Source organism: Molothrus aeneus, chromosome 27 (assembly GCF_037042795.1).
Source record: "Molothrus aeneus isolate 106 chromosome 27, BPBGC_Maene_1.0, whole genome shotgun sequence".
NCBI classification, from domain to species: domain Eukaryota; kingdom Metazoa; phylum Chordata; class Aves; order Passeriformes; family Icteridae; genus Molothrus; species Molothrus aeneus.
Genome location: NC_089672.1, coordinates 2,620,667 through 2,637,270, shown reverse-complemented (window position 1 = coordinate 2,637,270; position 16,604 = coordinate 2,620,667). Strand labels below are relative to the sequence as shown.

Sequence of the window (16,604 nt, the reverse complement as noted above, 5' to 3'; positions counted from 1 at the left end):
CTGGTGCCACTGTGCTGGTGGCATGGCCCTGGTGACACAGCGCTGGTGGCACGGTGCTGGTGGCACAGTGATGGTGGCACCGCACTGATGGTACTGCACTGATGGTACTGCACTGGTGGCCCGGCGCTGGTGGCATGGTGACGGTGGCACAGCGCTGGTGGCACAGTAATGGTGGCACAGTGATGGGGTCCTCTCGTGAGCTTAGTTGTTAACTGCTGTCCCAGATGTGCAGGATGTCTCTGTTTCAGCCCCCACGTCTGAAGAACGAGTCAGAGCTCTTCAGTTTTCGGTCTTGAAGTTGTTTATTAATTCTTATCTATAAAATTTTCTTTCTGCCCAGCTGAGATCTGCTCAGCAGGGCAGCCACAGGCACTCTGACCACCCCTGAGGGGGTGCTGTCTTTTTATACCACAAACTACGTATAACATATTTACACTTAATTCCCAATACCTATCACCCATGTTAGACAGTGCACTTCTACTCTAAACCAATCCCAAAGTGCCAGCATCACAGCAGAAGATGGAGATAGAGAAGAAGAAGGCCTGGACACGGCCAAGTTCCTCCATCTTGTCCCCAAAACCCCCATTCTAAAAATCCTAAAATCTACCCCTTCACCCAGTGATAATTTTATTATTACATTATTTAAACCTGTGTGACTTTCAGGTCCTCATACAAAGCTGGTAACTTGCTCCAGGGGTCACAATCAAATCCCCAGGTGCTCTGGGCTGTGTGCCAGGGTCTCTGAGCCCCCCGGTGAGGTCCTCGGCAACTCTGGACACCCAGAGGGATGCACTGAGCTCCATCAGGGTCCCATCTGGACGAGACCCCAGCCACGGGAGTGGCAGCACCGCATCCCTGGAGTGCTGGTAGCGGTCACAAAGCCGAGCCCCCGTCCCCGGCCAGGTCTGGCTGCAGGAGCTGCCCCGGGTGCTGCCTCCGCCCGGCCCCGCCGCGGTTTCCGCCCGCGGGAGCCGCTCTGCCAGCGCAGTTTGAGTGAAACGCTCTGCAAAACACGAGTGGAGCCGAGAGCAGCGGCGAGGAGGCCGCGTGTCAGTGCCTCACACACCGCGGCGCTGCACCTGGAGTTCCCCGTGTTACCAAACCCACGTTGCTTTTGGGTTTTTAAGATTTTTTTTTTTTGCTCTGTCAGCAAGTAAACGCCGCCGCGCCAGGCACAGAAAACCACAGATCGCTTTTCATCTCCTCTTCTGTCCCAGATAAGGCCCCAGGCGGCGGCGTGGCCCCACGGGAAGGGGCTGGGGGGGCCCCCATGGATCACCCCCATCCTGGCTGCCTGGCTTGTCCTCCCCAGCCCTGTGGATTGAACCCGGGCTCTAAATCCTTGCTGTAATCTGCTGGGGTCAGGCGAGGAAAAACCATCTCAGCCCTGCTGTTTGGTGCAGTTATTTTAATTTTTTAATGTTTGTATTTAATTTTTTTTCTGTTTAGTTTTTTTTTTCTTTTTTTTTTCTGTTTTTTTGGGGGGTTTTTTTGGTTTTTTTTGGGTTTTTTTTTGGTAGCTGGTGTTTAGTGCTGAGGCTTTTTGCATTCCCACCAGGATACTGGTTCCAGAGGTAGCAGCCAGCTGGGATGAAGTTCTGCCTCTCCTGCCAATCCAGGCATGGAAATACCCTCAGTCCTGGCCAGATTCTGCAGCCTCCTTTGCTCAGGTTTTATCGCCACTGAAAGGTTGAGGCTGGAAATTACGAGGCCAAAACCTGTCCTGGTGCAACGCTGCATCCAGAAGCGTCTCCTTCCGTGCCCTGGAAACCAGAAACCCCCCTGGCAGTGCCGGTGCCAGCCCGGCCTGGGCCCTCGGCATCCCACACAGACACTCTGCACTGCAGGGATCACCCCGTGCCCGTCCCCGCTGCTCCAGCCTTCGGCACCTCCTCTGCCTGGGGATCCCATCCTTCCTCATCCCTGATGTCTTGGTTTGGATAGACAGGAGTCTGCTAAGGAAGGCAGGAGCTTCCCCCGAAATGGAGAATGTGAACCCTCCCCACCCCTCCGAATTGCTATAAATTTTAAATTAAGGGGGCTTAATTTAAAAAAGGCAAAAATATGGAAGCAGGAAATAACAGTTCTTTAATAGGAAAAAAAAAGGATAAAATAAACAATGCAGTACACTAGAACAATGCTGCCAGTCAGATCACAACCTGACACCCTGTGTCCTCCTGCAGTGTCAGGGGTGGTTCTGTTGCAGCAAGGGGGTCCTGTAGAGAAGGATGTGTTCTTCCTCTGAAGATCCAGTGGAAGAGGCAGCTGCTGTTCCTCTGGGGAATCCAGTGGAGAAAGCCGTGCTGGTGCCTCAAAACCTCTGGATTATATCCGGGTAGGAATGCTTGGCTCCTCCCTCTGGGCTCACATCTCCCAATGGGATGCTGTAGTTCTTATCAGCCATGCAGGGACATTCAATGGCTGTTATCAGCAGGTGTCCTCACCCAGGGGAGGTGTGATTGTGGTCACTCAAAGAGAGAGATAAGGCAAACTGCCCACTTGACAAAGGTAATCTGCCATACAGATGGTCATGGAAAACATCTTGCCTTGCAATCTTCAACACCTGATGATGATGGGCTTGTCGGAGATGAGCAGGGCAATGGGGATCAGCGGCTGATGCAGCCCCTGCCTTCCCTCCTCTTCCTCCTCCTCTTCCTTCTCTCCAGGTCGGTGCTCGGTGCAGCCGGTGCTGCCGGAGGGGGCAGATCCCACCGGGCTCAGCATCTCCTGCCTGCGGTAGGCGAAGGGCAGCTCCTCCCCGCAGCCCAGCGGGGACATCACCACTGTCACCGGCTTCTCCGTGGCGGGGCTGGGCTGTGACTCGTCGGGGGGCGGCACCGCACTCTGGCTGCCCGTGTCAGTCGTCTCCTCGCCCAGATTCTGCTCCATCAGCAGCAGCTCGGCAGGGCTGAACCTCTCTGAGGGCTCCAGGAGGCCTGTCCGGGGCTGGCCCTAAGGGTTGGGTGGGTTTGGGATGGGACATCCCGTGCCAGGGCTGTGCACAGGCATTTGGGGCTGCGGGATCTGCCCCTTCCTGCACCTTCCACCTCACCTGGCTCATCTCACCTGGTCGACTGAGAACTGGGTGGCTTTGGTGCCCACGGGCTTGGGAAGGGGTGGGAAGAAGAGGCGGCGAGCCCTGGGGAGGGAGTGGTTGGTGAGGGGGTGGGTGATGGTGGGGGTGGCTTTGGGGACGAGGGGACTCTGTCACCTCTTTTTGCTCAGGTGGTAGATGGCAGCTGCAGCGGGGACACCAAGCCAGATGCCCAGGTAGTTCAGGTTGCCTCTCCACAGTGCTCCCTGGGGACCTGAGGGTAGGCATGGCTGGGTGGGGGCATTCCTGCCCCAACAGGGGCACAGGAGACGTTTTGGGGTGATGGCAAGCATACAGTGGGGAGAGCACCCCGTGGGGAGTGGGGAGGGCACGGGGTCTCAGCCATTACCCAGCGCCCTGGTCTGGAAGGGCCACCAAGCACTGCAGGTGCTCTCACTGTCCTCTGTCACCTCCCAAACCCCCACCCTGTAGCCTGTGCCAGGCTGGAGGTTTTGGAGGGTGTAGTTTGATGCCGTGGCCTCCACTTCACTGTCTGGGCAAACAAAACCCAATGTGGGGCAGTCTGGCACCTCCTCCTGCCCCAGGGGATCGCAGGGTGCCACTCACAGGTCACATTGTCCCCCTCGGCCATGTGGCACACGAGGTACTTGGCCAGCGCGCCGGGGCAGGCGGCCCGTGGGGACGGCTCCCAGCGGAGCACGGCCTCGCTGTCCCCGGTGCTGATGTTGAAGGGCACGTCCAGCGAATCTGTGGGCAATAAAAAACATTTTTTGGGGGGGGTTATTGCCGGGATTATTTCAGGAACGCCCCTTCTGGAGCGCAGCCAGGTGTGGATGCTCCGTGCTCGAATGCCCTGTGCCTGGATGCCCCGTGTTTGGATGCCCCGTGTTTGGATGCCCCATGTTTGGATGCCCCATGCTTGGATGCTCCGTGTTTGGATGCCCCATGTTTGGATGCCCTGTGTTTGGATGCCCCGTGTTTGGATGCCCCATGTTTGGATGCCCCGTGCTTGGATGCCCCGTGTTTGGATGCTCCGTGTTTGGATGCCCCATGCCCGGATGCCCCATGCCTGGATGCCCCGTGTTTGGATGCCCTGTGTTTGGATGCCCCATGTTTGGATGCCCCGTGTTTGGATGCCCCATGTTTGGATGCCCCATGCCCGGATGCCCCATGCCTGGATGCCCCGTGTTTGGATGCTCCATGCCCAGATGCCCCGTGCCCAGATGCTCCATGCCCAGATGCCCCGTGCCCGGATGCCCCGTGTTTGGATGCCCTGTGTTTGGATGTCCCGTGTTTGGATGCTCCATGCCCGGATGCCCCGTGTTTGGAAGCTCCATTCTGGGATGCTCCGTGCCAGGACACTCCGTGCCCGGGTGCCCCGTTCTCCACACTCACCGTTGCCGGTGTAGCGGTGCCACAGGGCGAAGGTGGCCCAGCCCCGCTCCGTGTCCCAGCCGTGCACGGCGAGGCGGTGACAGCCCCGCGCTCCCAGCGCTCCTGGAGGGACCGGGGATGCTGCTTAGACCCTCTGACCCCGGCTGGGGGGGGGGACAGCGGGGTCTTGGGGCGCTCCCTTGCCTCTCTGCGGGTGGGTGCTGTTGGCAGGGAATTCCTGCTGGACGCAGACTCCCTGTTTCGGGGGCTCTGCCAGTGTCTGCTGCTCGAAGCAGAAAGCCTCGCCTGGCCACGGCGCTTCCCAGAGCGCAGTCACGGTGCTGCCGTCCACGCTGATCTCCTTGAAGCTGAGATCTGGTGATGAGAACCCCGTTATTTGGTGCAATACAACAATCTGGGATGAAACGGGGGATATTCGGGGTTGCTGGAAAAAAACAACGCCCTGAGGGCTGCCGGGGGAGCCGAGCATCTCTGGAGGGGCGGTACCTGCGTGCTGCTCTGCCGGCACACGGAGGTGCTGGGCTGGTCCACGCCCCGCGGCATTTTCGGCGGTCAGCAGGATCTCGTACTCCGCCCCGGAGAGGGTGAGGTTGTGCTCTGTCACCTCCCCGCCCAGCGCCACCGAGTGCTCCTCATCTGACTCTGCACAGCCACACGCCACCATGGTGATGTCCAGCTTGTAGGTGACATCCTTTTGCTCCATGAGGACTGGCTGGGGAGGAAAAGAGGGTGACTCGGGGGGTGAAATGGTGGGGGACACCCAGGAAAGCCCCCAGAGACGCCACTGTACCTGCCAGCTCAGCCTCAGCACCCGCTGCCCGTCTCTCCCCAGTTTGCCCAGTTGATGGCTCAGCACCGGCCTCCTCAGGATTGCTGCAGGAGGAACAGGCCTGACTGAGCCACCAACATTTTTGGGAGCTGTTGGGATCACAGCAGGCTCCTCTGCTCTTCCTCACCCTCAGAGATGTTGCTGCTCCAGTCGCTCCAGTAGCTGCTCCAGTGGGGAAGTTTGTGCCGGAGCTGGACCACGAAGGTGCCATTGACCCCCAGGGCACAGGTCACTAGAGAGGGGTGGCAGGGTCAGCTCCCTCCTCCCTCCTCCTTTCCCCAGCTTTTGGCCATCACAGGCTGCTGGGGAGCACCCCCAGGACATGCTTAACCCCACAGGATAAACCAACCTGAGTTTTCTCCAGCTGTCAGCATCACTGTCTCACATGTCACCTGCAGAGAGAACCAGGCATGGAGACACCCTCCCAGTAAAACCAGTACTTTACTGGGACATCAGTGCTGCCCTGTGATCCCCAAACACCCCAGGGGCTGGGAGAGCCAAACAGTGCAGGGGACAGGGTTCCCCTCAATCCTGGGACCCTCCTGGCAGCAGCTGAGAGGGATGGAGGGTCCCCAGCTGTGACAGCTTCATGGGGACAAGCATCTGGATTTGATCCATTGTCGTCATTACTATAATCTGGGGTTTTGCCTGTGTAATCCCTGAGAATCCTGTTATGGGCAGCCGCAGGATCCCATGGCCAGAGGACAAGGCAGAGCTGATAACCCGGGGAAACAGATGGGACACAGCTGGGTCTGGGGGGGGACAGTGACATCACTGAGCCCCCACACTCCCCGGGCTGCCGTGGTGCTCCTGACTGTGCTGTCAGCCACTGCCAGCTCCAGCAAACAGCGTTTTTACCTGTGTCCAGCTGCTGTCTCCCACCTTCCAGAAGCGAGCCTCGTGCTGTGGTGGCTGCTTCAGGCTGTCACACTGCAGCTGTGGCACCCGCACCCTCAGCTGGCCACCAGTCTTGGAGAAGGACATCCCAGCGGGTAGATCCAGTTTGACTGGAAAGATGAGGTGGTTTCGGGTGGTTTTGGCAGTTTCCAGCGCCGGTGCTGGCTGCCAGCCCTGTCCCCTGGGGCACTCACCAGCCTCGTTGAGGTGCAGGGTGTGGTTGGGGGTCCTGCGGACCTGATCCCCCCAGCGTGCCTCCACCCAGGCCGTGGTGTTATCAAAGATGTACACTTGGCTGTGCGGGGGGATGTAGCTGGTGGCCGTGCCCGCCTCAAACCGCCTGCACAGCCTTTGCTTCTCAAAGCTGGGGAGGGAGCGGGCACAGGGTGGCACTCGGGGCTCATCCCGTGCGCTCCCCCTGCCCGCAGCGCTGCCCAACTCACTCACCAGAGGGTCAGGATGTAGGAGGTGCTGCCGGCGGGGCCGAGGGGCGGCCAGGAGCAGTGGAAAGGCTTGGAGGTGTTGCATTTCTTCCAGCAGGAGACGTCGTGGGCTGCCAGGGCGCCTGCGGGGCAGGGCAGTGCCTGGAGGCTCTTGCATCCCAACTCCATCCCGTGTGTGGGGGAGCAGTGGTGTGGCTGTTGCCTGCTTGCCTTGTTGCTCAAATGGGGAATCAGAGCAGCGGCACCGGCGATTGTCACCCCAAGCCCCCCGTGCTCCCCCTCCCCGGTGCCCCTCGCCCCAGCGGGGATTCACCATCTTTACTCCGTCCCTGCGGTTTTGGGTGAATATCTCCATCTCTCTCCGGGAGCTCCCCAGGTCTTATCGCCCCCGAATCGTTCATTGAAAGTCTTCTGAAGTTATCTCTCATCTCCCAGCACCGCAGGAGCACTTACCCTGCGCCAGCGCCGCCAGCGCCGCCAGCAGCCAGCCCAGCATCGCCCACCGGGGCTGTGCCGCACCGGACCGGGGCTGTCCCACACCGGATCGGGGCTGTGCCGCACCGGATCAGGGCTGTCCCACACCGGATCGGGGCTGTGCCGCACCGGACCGGGGCTGTGCCGCACCGGATCGGGGCTGTCCCGCACTGGATCGGGGCTGTGCCGCACCGGACCAGGGCTGTCCCACACCGGATCGGGGCTGTGCCGCACCGGATCAGGGCTGTCCCACACCGGATCGGGGCTGTCCTACACCGGATCCGGGCTCCGCTGCCCTTCCCGGCTCCCCAGTGCCCCCGCACCCCTCGCTGCCCCTCTCGGGCGTGGTGCTCAGCGCTGCTTCCCGCGCTTGGGGTTTCCTCTTCTGCCCAGAGCGTGCCGTTCCCAGGCGGGGCAGAGCCCTAGACGTGAGTGCATGCCCCACTTTTACCAAAAACAAAAGAGAAAGCGACCAAAATATCCCCCTTTTTTCGGCGGCACGGCTGCCGGGATGGGGCCGGCCCCGCGTGTCCCGGCCGCGCCATGTGCCAGAAGCGCAAGGTAAGCGAAAGATGAGTCTTGGGGGTTTTGGGTTGGTTTTGGTTTTTTTCTTTTTTTTCCCTTTTTTTTTTTTTCCTTGCATGCAGCCTGTTTCTGGTTGTGTAAAAAGCCAATCGCTTGTTTTTAAAATTTAAGAAGTTTAATAGTAATAAAATGGTTATAAAAAATGGGAATACAATTGGAGCAATAACAATTTGGACAATTTGGATTAGGACAATATGAGACAATAAATATAAAGAGTTACAGACGTCCGGGTACCTTTTTCTGGGCACCCGTTAACAAAGGATTAACCCTTTAAAACAACAGCCTGTTGCATATTCATACATCTCACATAAATTCCATTCAAACACAGGATTCTCTCTGGTCATCGTCAACTTCTTCCTCTGAATCCTAACAGTGCCTTCGAGGCGGGAAGAAGTTCGTTTCTTCTGATAAGAGAGCAATAAATTCTTTTCCTCTGAAAGATTTAGGTGTCTTGGGGCTGCTATCTCGCTGCGAGTCCTTTCTTTAAAAAAGTATCCTACATAGCATCATTTCTATTTTTCATAACCTAAAATTCTTTAGGTTATACATTTTATACATTTTTATACATTATAGGTTATACATTAGGTTATACATTTTATACAAATTTTATACTTTTTAAATACATTTTTTATACCCTAAAACTATATTTACCACACTACTTAGAATTAATACAGTATTACTTTCTAACACAACACATATAACATTCATTTTAATATTTGCAAAAAGCCAATCATAAAATACACATTTTTCACACACCTGCTTCAATGGGTCCAGAGGCTGGGCACAGAGTCACACTCACACTGCTGCTAATTCCAGCTCTAAGAACTACCTGGATATTATCTTTTTGTAGCAGAGTATCACAGAATCAGAATATCCTGATCTGGATCCCTCAGGGATGATCAGTGCAGCCCCTGTCCCTGCACAGCCACCCCAACAACCCCACCCTGAGCATCCCTGAGAGCTCTTTTTAATATCTGCGAAAAGCCAATCATAAAATCCACATTTTCCACATGGTGCTCTGCCCGTAACGCGGTGAATCTCCAGGTTGGGATTCTCTGTTTTTTTGGGTTTTTTTTGGGGGGAGGGGGGTCTGTTGTGTTTGTCCCCATTGTGAGAACAAAGCCCCAGTGAGGCAGGAGGTGGCACCGGGGCTGTGTGACGGGGCGGGTGACCCGGGATGGCGGAGCCGGGTGGCACCGAGGGCCGGGCACAGAGTGCCCTTGTTCCCGCAGAAAGCGGCTCCTTGTGTGTCCCTGCGCTGGGACAGCGTGGGCACGGCCGGCATCGGGGCACGGAGGCTCCCCTGGCACCTCCGTGTGCCCTCCCTCTGTGTCCCCCTGTCCTGCCCAGGGTGGGGGGACACACCAAGCTGGGCCGTGCTGGGCTTTGCTGTGTGTGCAGACAGCAGGACCGGGCAGGACTGGGCTGTGCCACGCTGAACCATCTCAGGCTGTGCCAAGCTATGCCATGCTGGACCGTGCTGTGCCCTGCCATGCTGTGCTGCCCCAGGCCACACGCTATGTGCTGCTCTGTGGCAACCAGACCTGACCTGGGTTGGACCACACCAAGCTCCCAACTCCTGCTGTGCCAGCCCCAGGCCGTGCCCACGTCATCATCTGTGTGCCAGAGCTCTTGTGCTGGGCTGTGTCAAGCCAGAAAGGCTGTGCCAGGCCTGGGCTGTCCCATGCTGTGCTGTGCTGTGCCATGATGTGGCAGACTCTGCAGTGCCAGGATGTGCTGCAGTGCCAGGATGTGCTGGCAGACTCTGCCAACCCCACGATGTGCTATATTGTGCCATGCCGTGCCAGACTGTGCCACACTGGGCTGTACTGAGGCAGGCAGACTGTGCCAAACCCAGAACATACCATGCCCTGTGAGCCCCACACCCTGCCATGCCGTGCCAGCCCCATGCTACATGCTGTGCCAGCCCCATGTTGTGCCAGCCCTGTGCCATTTCAGCCCCGTGCCATGTCAGCCTCATGCCTTCCTGTCTGATCTTGTGCTGTGTCATTCCAGCCCTGGGCCATGTGGGTCTCATGGCATGCTGTGCCATCCCATGCTGTGCCATCCCCTGCTGTGCCATGACCAGGCCATGCCAGCCCCATGCTGTGCTGTGCCACTTCATGCTGTGTTGCTCTGGTCCCATGCTGTGCCAGCCCCATGCTGTGCCAGCCCTGTTCTGTGCCGTGCCAGCCCCGTGCTGTGCCAGCCCTATGCCGTGCCAGACTCATACTGTGCCACACCAGCCCGAGCTGTGCCAGCCCCATGCCGTGCCATGCCAGCCCCTGCTATGCCAGCCCCCTGCCATGCCAGCCCCTGCTATGCCAGCCCCGTGCAGTGCCATGCCAGCCCCGTGCCGTGCCGTGCCGTTCCGTGCCAGCCGCGGGCTCGGCGCTGATGCGCGTTCCGGTGACGCGGCGGGGCCGCTGGGCGGCGCTCCGGGCGCACCGGCGGGGCGGACCGGGCGCACCGGGCGGAGCGGGCGCAGCGGGAGGCGGCGGCGGCGGCGGCGGCGGCGGCGGCGGCGGCGCCGGGATGGACGAGCCCAGCATCCTGCGGCGTCGCGGCCTCCAGGTGAGCACCGGGCACCGGCACCGGCAGCGCGGGCGGGGGCGGGAGCGAGCGCGGGGAGCCCGGTCCCGGTGAAGCGGGGCTGGGGGCGCGGGGCTGCGAGGGGTGGGCGCTGCGGGGGCGCGGGGGGCGGGCGCTGGGGGTGGGAGGGGGATGCTGTGGGTGAGGGGTGGGTGCTGGGGGTGAGGGGTGGGTGCTGGGGGTGACGGGGGCTGTTCCGGATGCGGCTCTGCGAGGGGTGGGCGCTCTGAGTTGGGAGGTGGGCGCTCCGGGGGTGGCTGTGCAGAGGGTGGGTGCCGGAGGGGAGCTGTGGGTGCCCTGGGTGAGTGTGAAGCGGGTGCTGCGTGTGCAAAGGTGGGTGCTGCGGGTGAGAGGGGGGTGCTGTGCGTGTGCCAGGGGTGGGTGCTGCCGGTGGGAGTTGGGTGCTCTGCGGGAGCGGGCGCTGCGTGCGGGAGTGGGGGGCTCTGCGTGGGGGTGTGGGAGAGCTGCGGGCTGTGGGTGACAGGTGGGTGCTGCGTGTGAGCAGGGTGGGACAGGAGCCGGGCACCCACCCGGGAGCCTGGCAGGGTCTGAGCCCCGGCTGTGCCATGGGGTGTTGGTGAGGGGTACCCAACGTGTGGGGGCTCCCTCCCGATGCCGGTTCGTGCCCAACCGCTGTGCCAGCCCCTCTCTGAGCCCCTCTCTTGCCTGGCATTCCCGGTCCCTTAGGCAGAGGGACACCCATCCTCCTGCCCATCCCGCAGGATCCCCGGTGCTCGCTGCCACGCTCGGAGGGTGATGATGCCCGGGGACCCCCCGGCTGGCAGAGCTGAGCGCTGAGCCGGATTTTCCGGGTGACCTGACGCCTCCATCCCCATCTGCAGTATCCGGGGGGCCCGGGCGGAGCTGTCGGCGCGGTTGGAGGATGGCACGGCGCTGCCTTCATCCGAGCTGGCAGCTCCGCGGGCAGCTGCGCTCCGCTGGGGGAGAGCCCTGTGCGGGAGCTGCCTCCCCGCGGCTGCCATGGACAGAGCCACGGCCGTGGGCTGCGGGGCTCGGGGCTCTGGTGTCGTTCCTGGCAGTCCCGGCAAGGGCAGAGCCGTGGGACCCGGCTGAGGGCCCGTGGCAGGAGGGGTGGGAAGGGGCTCCCAGCAGGGACTTAATCCCAAAGGGTTGAGCAGCAATGCTGTCCCCAGTGCTGTCCCAATGCCATCCCCGATGCTGTCCCCAATGTTGCCCCAATGTCATCCTTGATGCTGCCCCAATGCCATCCCTGCTGCCATCCATTCCTGATGCCATCCTCAGTGCTGCCCCAATGCTGTCCCTGATGCCATCCCCAGTGCTGCCCCAATGCCATCCCTGATGCTGCCCCAATGCCATCCTCAGTGCTGCCCCAATGCTGTCCCTGATGCCATCCCCAGTGCTGCCCCAATGCCATCCCCGATGCTGCCCCAATGCTGTCCCTACTGCCATCCCTGATGCCATCCTGGTGCTGTCCTTAACGCTGCCCTCACAGGGATCAGCTGCAGGTTAATCCTGGCTCCCACTGAAGGGACAGGCACAGTGCTGGGCAGTGCTGGTGTGTCAGGCACCCTGTGGGTGCTGCCTCTGTGGCATTTCCCCCACAGGGGTCCTCAGGGCCACCAGGGGATGCTCTGGGTGTCCCTGGGGACACAGAATGGCTGGAGAGCCCCTGGCAGTGAAGGGTGTTGGCTTCTCTGAGCACTGGCACCAGAGATGGCTGTGGGTGAGCACAGGGGACAGTCCCCTGTCCCGCTGTTCCATCTGAGCAGTAAAACCCCCAGCATGACCCCCCCTCTGCCCCTTGCAGTGTGGCTGGTGCCAGCAGGGCTGGCTGAGGCTGCTGGGGGCTCCTTCTCCATGTCAGGACCCCAAATCCCCTCACCCTGCCCGGGCCTGGGGTCAGCCTGTGCTGGGTGCACAGGGCCACCCACACCCACGCCCTGTCCCTGTCCCTGCACCCACAGACGTGTCCCATTGCCCCCCGGGGCAGACAGGCACCCGTGGGCCCCGGGGCTGCCTGTGCCTGTGCACCCAGGCATGATGTCACCCGTTGCCATGGCAATGCTGCTGCATCACTGCGTTGCAGCGCGCCCCAATCCCGGGATTTCCATCCACAGGGGCTGCGTGGCGTGGGCAGCAGGATGGGGCACGGCTACCCCGGGCTTTGGTGGGTGGGTGGGTGCTGATGGGGGCCCCCCCACATGGGTGGCAGCAGCTCCAGCCCGCAGGGAGCTCAGTGCCTGTGCCCAAAATGGGTCTGGGCTGCTCAGGGGTACAGGATCAGGGCAATGATGGGGCATTAACCAGAACCTGCTGCTGCCACACGTCCCTGCATCCCAGGGTGTGCCAGGGCACACATCAGCCTGTCCACGTTGTGTGCTGGCAGAATCTGTGACACTCTGTGGGGTGACAGGTGGCACACGGGTGGGGACAGTGCTGGAGCAGGACGGTGCCCAGCACACCAGGAGGATGGCACTGGCATGGGTTCCTGTCCCCAGCTGCCCTTTGGCCCTTTGCACCACCTGTGAGCAAACAGCTCTCACAAGAAATATTCCCAGAGGCTGGAAAAATAAATAACCCAGGGGCTGCTGGCTGCTTCCCACCCCTGGGCCAGGGGGACGAGGTGGGGGACAAGGTGAAGCACTGGGCACATGGGTGCTGCTCCCACTGCACCACCCTCATGCCATTGCTCCTGGGCCTGGCCATGGGACCAGCAGCCCTGGGGACACTGGGAGATGTCCTCTTGTGCTGGCCTGGGGTGATTTGTCACCCTCACCCTGGGCACTGCGAGTGGGGATGGATCCTGTGGTGACAGTGTGTGGCAGTGGGGGTCCTGCCAGGTGTTATGGGGTGGCTGGCAGGGCTGGCAGGTGGCACCCTGGGTCCTGCCAGGTGTTATGGGGTGTCTGGCAGGGCTGGCAGGTGGCACCCTCGGTCCTGTCAGGTGTTATGGGGTGTCTGGCAGGGCTGGCAGGTGGCACCCTGGGTCCTGCCAGGTGTTATGGGGTGTCTGGCAGGGCTGGCAGGTGGCACCCTGGGTCCTGCCAGGTGTTATGGGGTGGCTGGCAGGGCTGGCAGGTGGCACCCCCGACCCCCAGGGCCACGCTCTGACCCCACCTCGTGCTTGTCTCGTTGCAGAAGGAGCTGAGCCTGCCGCGCCGAGGAAGAGCGTAAGTTCTGGGCTGGGCCACACGGGGCAGGGGTGGTGTCACCGGGAGGGTCACACCTGGGGACACAGCACTGCCACCGTGCTGTTGGATGGCTGCAGGGACGGCTGTTGAATGGCACCAGGCAGGGATGGCTGTTGAATGGCACCAGGGATTGTTGTCCCCAAATCTGGAGTGGCATCATTATGTTCTATGGCACTGGAGGGACCTGATTGTGCATCTCTTGGGGTGTACTGGGATGTGCTGGGGTTAACTGGGGTGTACTGGGGATAACTGGGGTGTACTGGGGTGTTTGTGCTCTGCTGTAAGTGTGTTGAGGTTCTAAGCAGTACTGGAGTGTACTGGTGTGTGTTGGGGTGTTCTGAGCAGTCCTGGGGTGTATTGGGGTACACTGGGGTGTTCTGAGCAGTACTGGGGTGTACTGGGGTGTGTTGGGGTGCTCTGACCAGTCCTGGGGTGTACTGGGCTACACTGGGGTGCGGTGGGGGCTGCTGCAGAGCTGCCCTGGGTGTTTGTGCCGGGGCTGCGCTGGGGATGCACGGCAGGAGCGCCGGGGCGGTGTTAGGGATGCGCTGCAGCCATACCGGCACGGTTGGGGCCGTACCGGGGCCGTACCGGGGCCGTACCGGGGCTGTGCTGGCATTGCGGTGCCTCAGCAGCGGCACAGCCCGGGAGCGCTCCGGATCGGGGCCGCCGCTGGAGCGGGTCGGGTGCGCGGGGGGCCGGGGGCTCCGTGCCGTTCCGTACCGTGCTGTACCGTGCCGTTCCGTTCCGTTCCCTGCCGTGCCGTTCCGTTCCGTGCTGTTCCGTGCCGTGCCGCGGGGGCGGGCCCGGGCCCGGCGGGCCGAGCAGGGAGCCCCGTCGGGGCCGCCGGTGCCGCCCGCCCCGGGAGCCGCCCAGCGCGGGGGCCGCCGGTGCGGCGGGAGCGGAGCGGGAGCGGAGCGGGAGCGGTGGCGGCGGTGGCGGAGGGATGAAGTCGCGTCGGGACAGGCTGAAGATCCCTTCGCTGACCTTGGAGTGAGTCGGAGCCGGGGCGGGGCGCGTCCGGTACCGGCACCGGCACCGGCACCGGCACCGGCACCGGCACCGGCACCGGCACCGGCACCGGCACCGGCACCGGCACTGGCACCGCACCGGCACCGGCACCGGCACCGGGGAGGGCGGCGGGACCCCGGGCCATCCCCGTGCCGCTGTTTCCCTGTCCCGACACGGCCCCATCCCGCTCCACTCCTGTCCCGCCTGTCCTGGTCCTTCCTCGGACCCTGCCGGTGACAGCCACGCCAGAGCACCCGCTGGATTCCCACCCTCAGCCCCTGCAGTGTCCCCGCTGCCCTCTGCGCTCCCCCTCCAGCTCTGCCTCACTTTCCCTGCCTGATCCCCGTCCCCAGCCCTGTCCCCTCCGCTCTGGGTCCCCACGGGGCCACCCCCAGCGCCGCCCATCAGCGCTGAGCCCGCGCCGGCTCGTCTTGCCTTGCAGTTTGTCTCCGAGCAGCCAGAGCCCGACGCTGCTGAGCCCCTGCAGCCCCTGCAGCCCCTGCAGCCCTTTCCTAACCCCGCACCCCTGGAGGTAAGGCCCCCCCAAACCCTCCCTGGGAACCGCCTGCTCCAGGGAATGAGGGGGGAGAGGTGGAGATGGGGACAGAGAGGAGGGTCCCCTCCATCAGGGATGTCCTGGGGCACCCCAAAGGGGCACTGCTGTCGTTGGTGGGACACATGGGGTGATGTGGTTGGGGTCTGTGCCAAGCCCTGCACACCCCAAAAGCAGCCTGGCTGCGCTGCTGGCTTTGTTCTGCCGCTGGCTGCTCCATTTTGGGGATGTTGTGACAGCAGCTCAGGCTCTGAGCGCCCCAGTTGTGAAGGGGGACTTCAAGAACGGACCAGGGCACCGTGATGGGAGCAGGGTGGGACTGGGGATGGCGCCTCCTTTGTCACCTTTTCTGCTCCGCCACGTGTCGCAGGTGAGGAGGGGCTGCTCCGGGGGTGGATTCCCCCCTCTACTCCGCCCTCTACCCTCGCCCAAATGCCCCAAGCCCAGCAGGTGGAGGCGGTGGCCGTGCCCTGTGCCCGGGGACAAGGTGCACCAGCTGTGCTGGCACTGCGGTCACAGCCCGCCCTGTGCCCCGTGGCACCCGCGGCACGGAGCTGCACCTGCCCGGCACCAGGTGCCTCCGTCCGTCCGTCCGTCCGTCCGTCCGTCTGTCTGCCGGGGAGAGCACTTGGTGGCAGCTCTGGCGCTGCTCAGCAACAGCAGAGCCATTTGTGGGCAGGAGGGCAGGGGCTGCCTGTGCCCTGGTGTGCCCTGGTGTGCCCAGGTGTGCCCTGGTGTGCCCTGGTGTGCCCAGGTGTGCCCTGCCTGTGCCCAGGTGTGCCCTGGTGTGCCCTGCCTGTGCCCTGGTGTGCCCTGGTGTGCCCTGGTGTGCCCAGGTGTGCCCTGGTGTGCCCTGGTGTGCCCATGTGTGCCCAGGTGTGCCCTGCCTGTGCCCAGGTGTGCCCTGGTGTGCCCTGGTGTGCCCAGGTGTGCCCTGCCTGTGCCCAGGTGTGCCCTGGTGTGCCCTGGTGTGCCCAGGTGTGCCCTGGTGTGCCCTGGTGTGCCCTGCCTGTGCCCAGGTGTGCCCTGCCTGCCCACGGGGCCCTGTCTCTGCCCTGCCTGTGCCCTGCCTGTGCCCTGCTGCTGGCATTCTCTGCCAGCCCTGCCTGGCCCCCCCTTGCCCCATGTGTGGGAAAACCAGCCTGGCCTTGTGAGTGCTCAGCCGAGGCCTGGAGGAGTTTTTGGGGTGCTGATGGTGACAAGGAGGGGGATGAGGATGGGGACAAGGACAGGCACCAGTCTGTGCTGGTGTCTCAAGGCTTCTGGGCAGGCCCTGAGGGGAAATGTGCTGACCCCTGCCCAACCCAGCAGCACCAGGACTCCAGGCTGTGGCCCTGGTGAGTGTGGCAGTGCCACCCCACCCAGCTCGGGGGGTTCTGGTGGCCCTGGTGTGCAGGAGGGGGGTGTCACTGGCCCTGAGCTGGCATCTCCCTGGCTGAACTGGGGGTGGGAGGTTGCAGGGCACAGCCAGGACCCTGTGGCTGCCCTCAGAGGGCACATCCCATGGCTGGCAGGGGGGTCCCAGGAACCCCCAGGCTTTGGGGCTGCCCCCAGTGCCTTAGGGGCTGCTGTTTGTGCCCCTGGAAGGCATCAGGAG

General features: G+C 62.2%; 2 protein-coding genes across 3 annotated transcripts in view; one reads left to right on the top strand and one right to left on the bottom strand.

Annotated features, from left to right (window-relative positions):
• Positions 1 to 2,065: 2,065 nt before the first annotated feature.
• Positions 2,066 to 7,166, bottom strand: IL12RB1 (interleukin 12 receptor subunit beta 1). Its single transcript, XM_066566357.1, has 14 exons — positions 7,073 to 7,166; positions 6,624 to 6,741; positions 6,371 to 6,540; positions 6,138 to 6,286; positions 5,629 to 5,671; positions 5,407 to 5,511; positions 5,241 to 5,323; positions 4,634 to 5,162; positions 4,451 to 4,552; positions 3,662 to 3,802; positions 3,444 to 3,587; positions 3,212 to 3,308; positions 3,067 to 3,139; positions 2,066 to 2,952 (listed from the first exon to the last, which is right to left on the bottom strand). Exons 1-14 carry the CDS (start codon positions 7,113 to 7,115, stop codon positions 2,557 to 2,559), a joined length of 2,193 nt encoding a protein of 730 aa, XP_066422454.1. The 5' UTR covers positions 7,116 to 7,166; the 3' UTR covers positions 2,066 to 2,556.
• A 3,000-nt stretch (positions 7,167 to 10,166) lies between these two features.
• The window catches only part of MAST3 (microtubule associated serine/threonine kinase 3), a 30,345-nt gene continuing 23,907 nt past the window's right edge, over positions 10,167 to 16,604 (top strand). Inside the window, exons 1-2 of one of the 2 annotated variants that reach the window (XM_066566171.1) lie at positions 10,167 to 10,252; positions 13,391 to 13,422. In XM_066566171.1, coding sequence (XP_066422268.1) covers positions 10,214 to 10,252; positions 13,391 to 13,422 — 71 coding nt within the window. In that variant the 5' untranslated portion in view covers positions 10,167 to 10,213. Of the gene's footprint in view, positions 10,253 to 13,390; positions 13,423 to 14,366; positions 14,437 to 16,604 lie in introns of those variants that run through there. The other variant, XM_066566174.1, reaches the window with a different exon arrangement.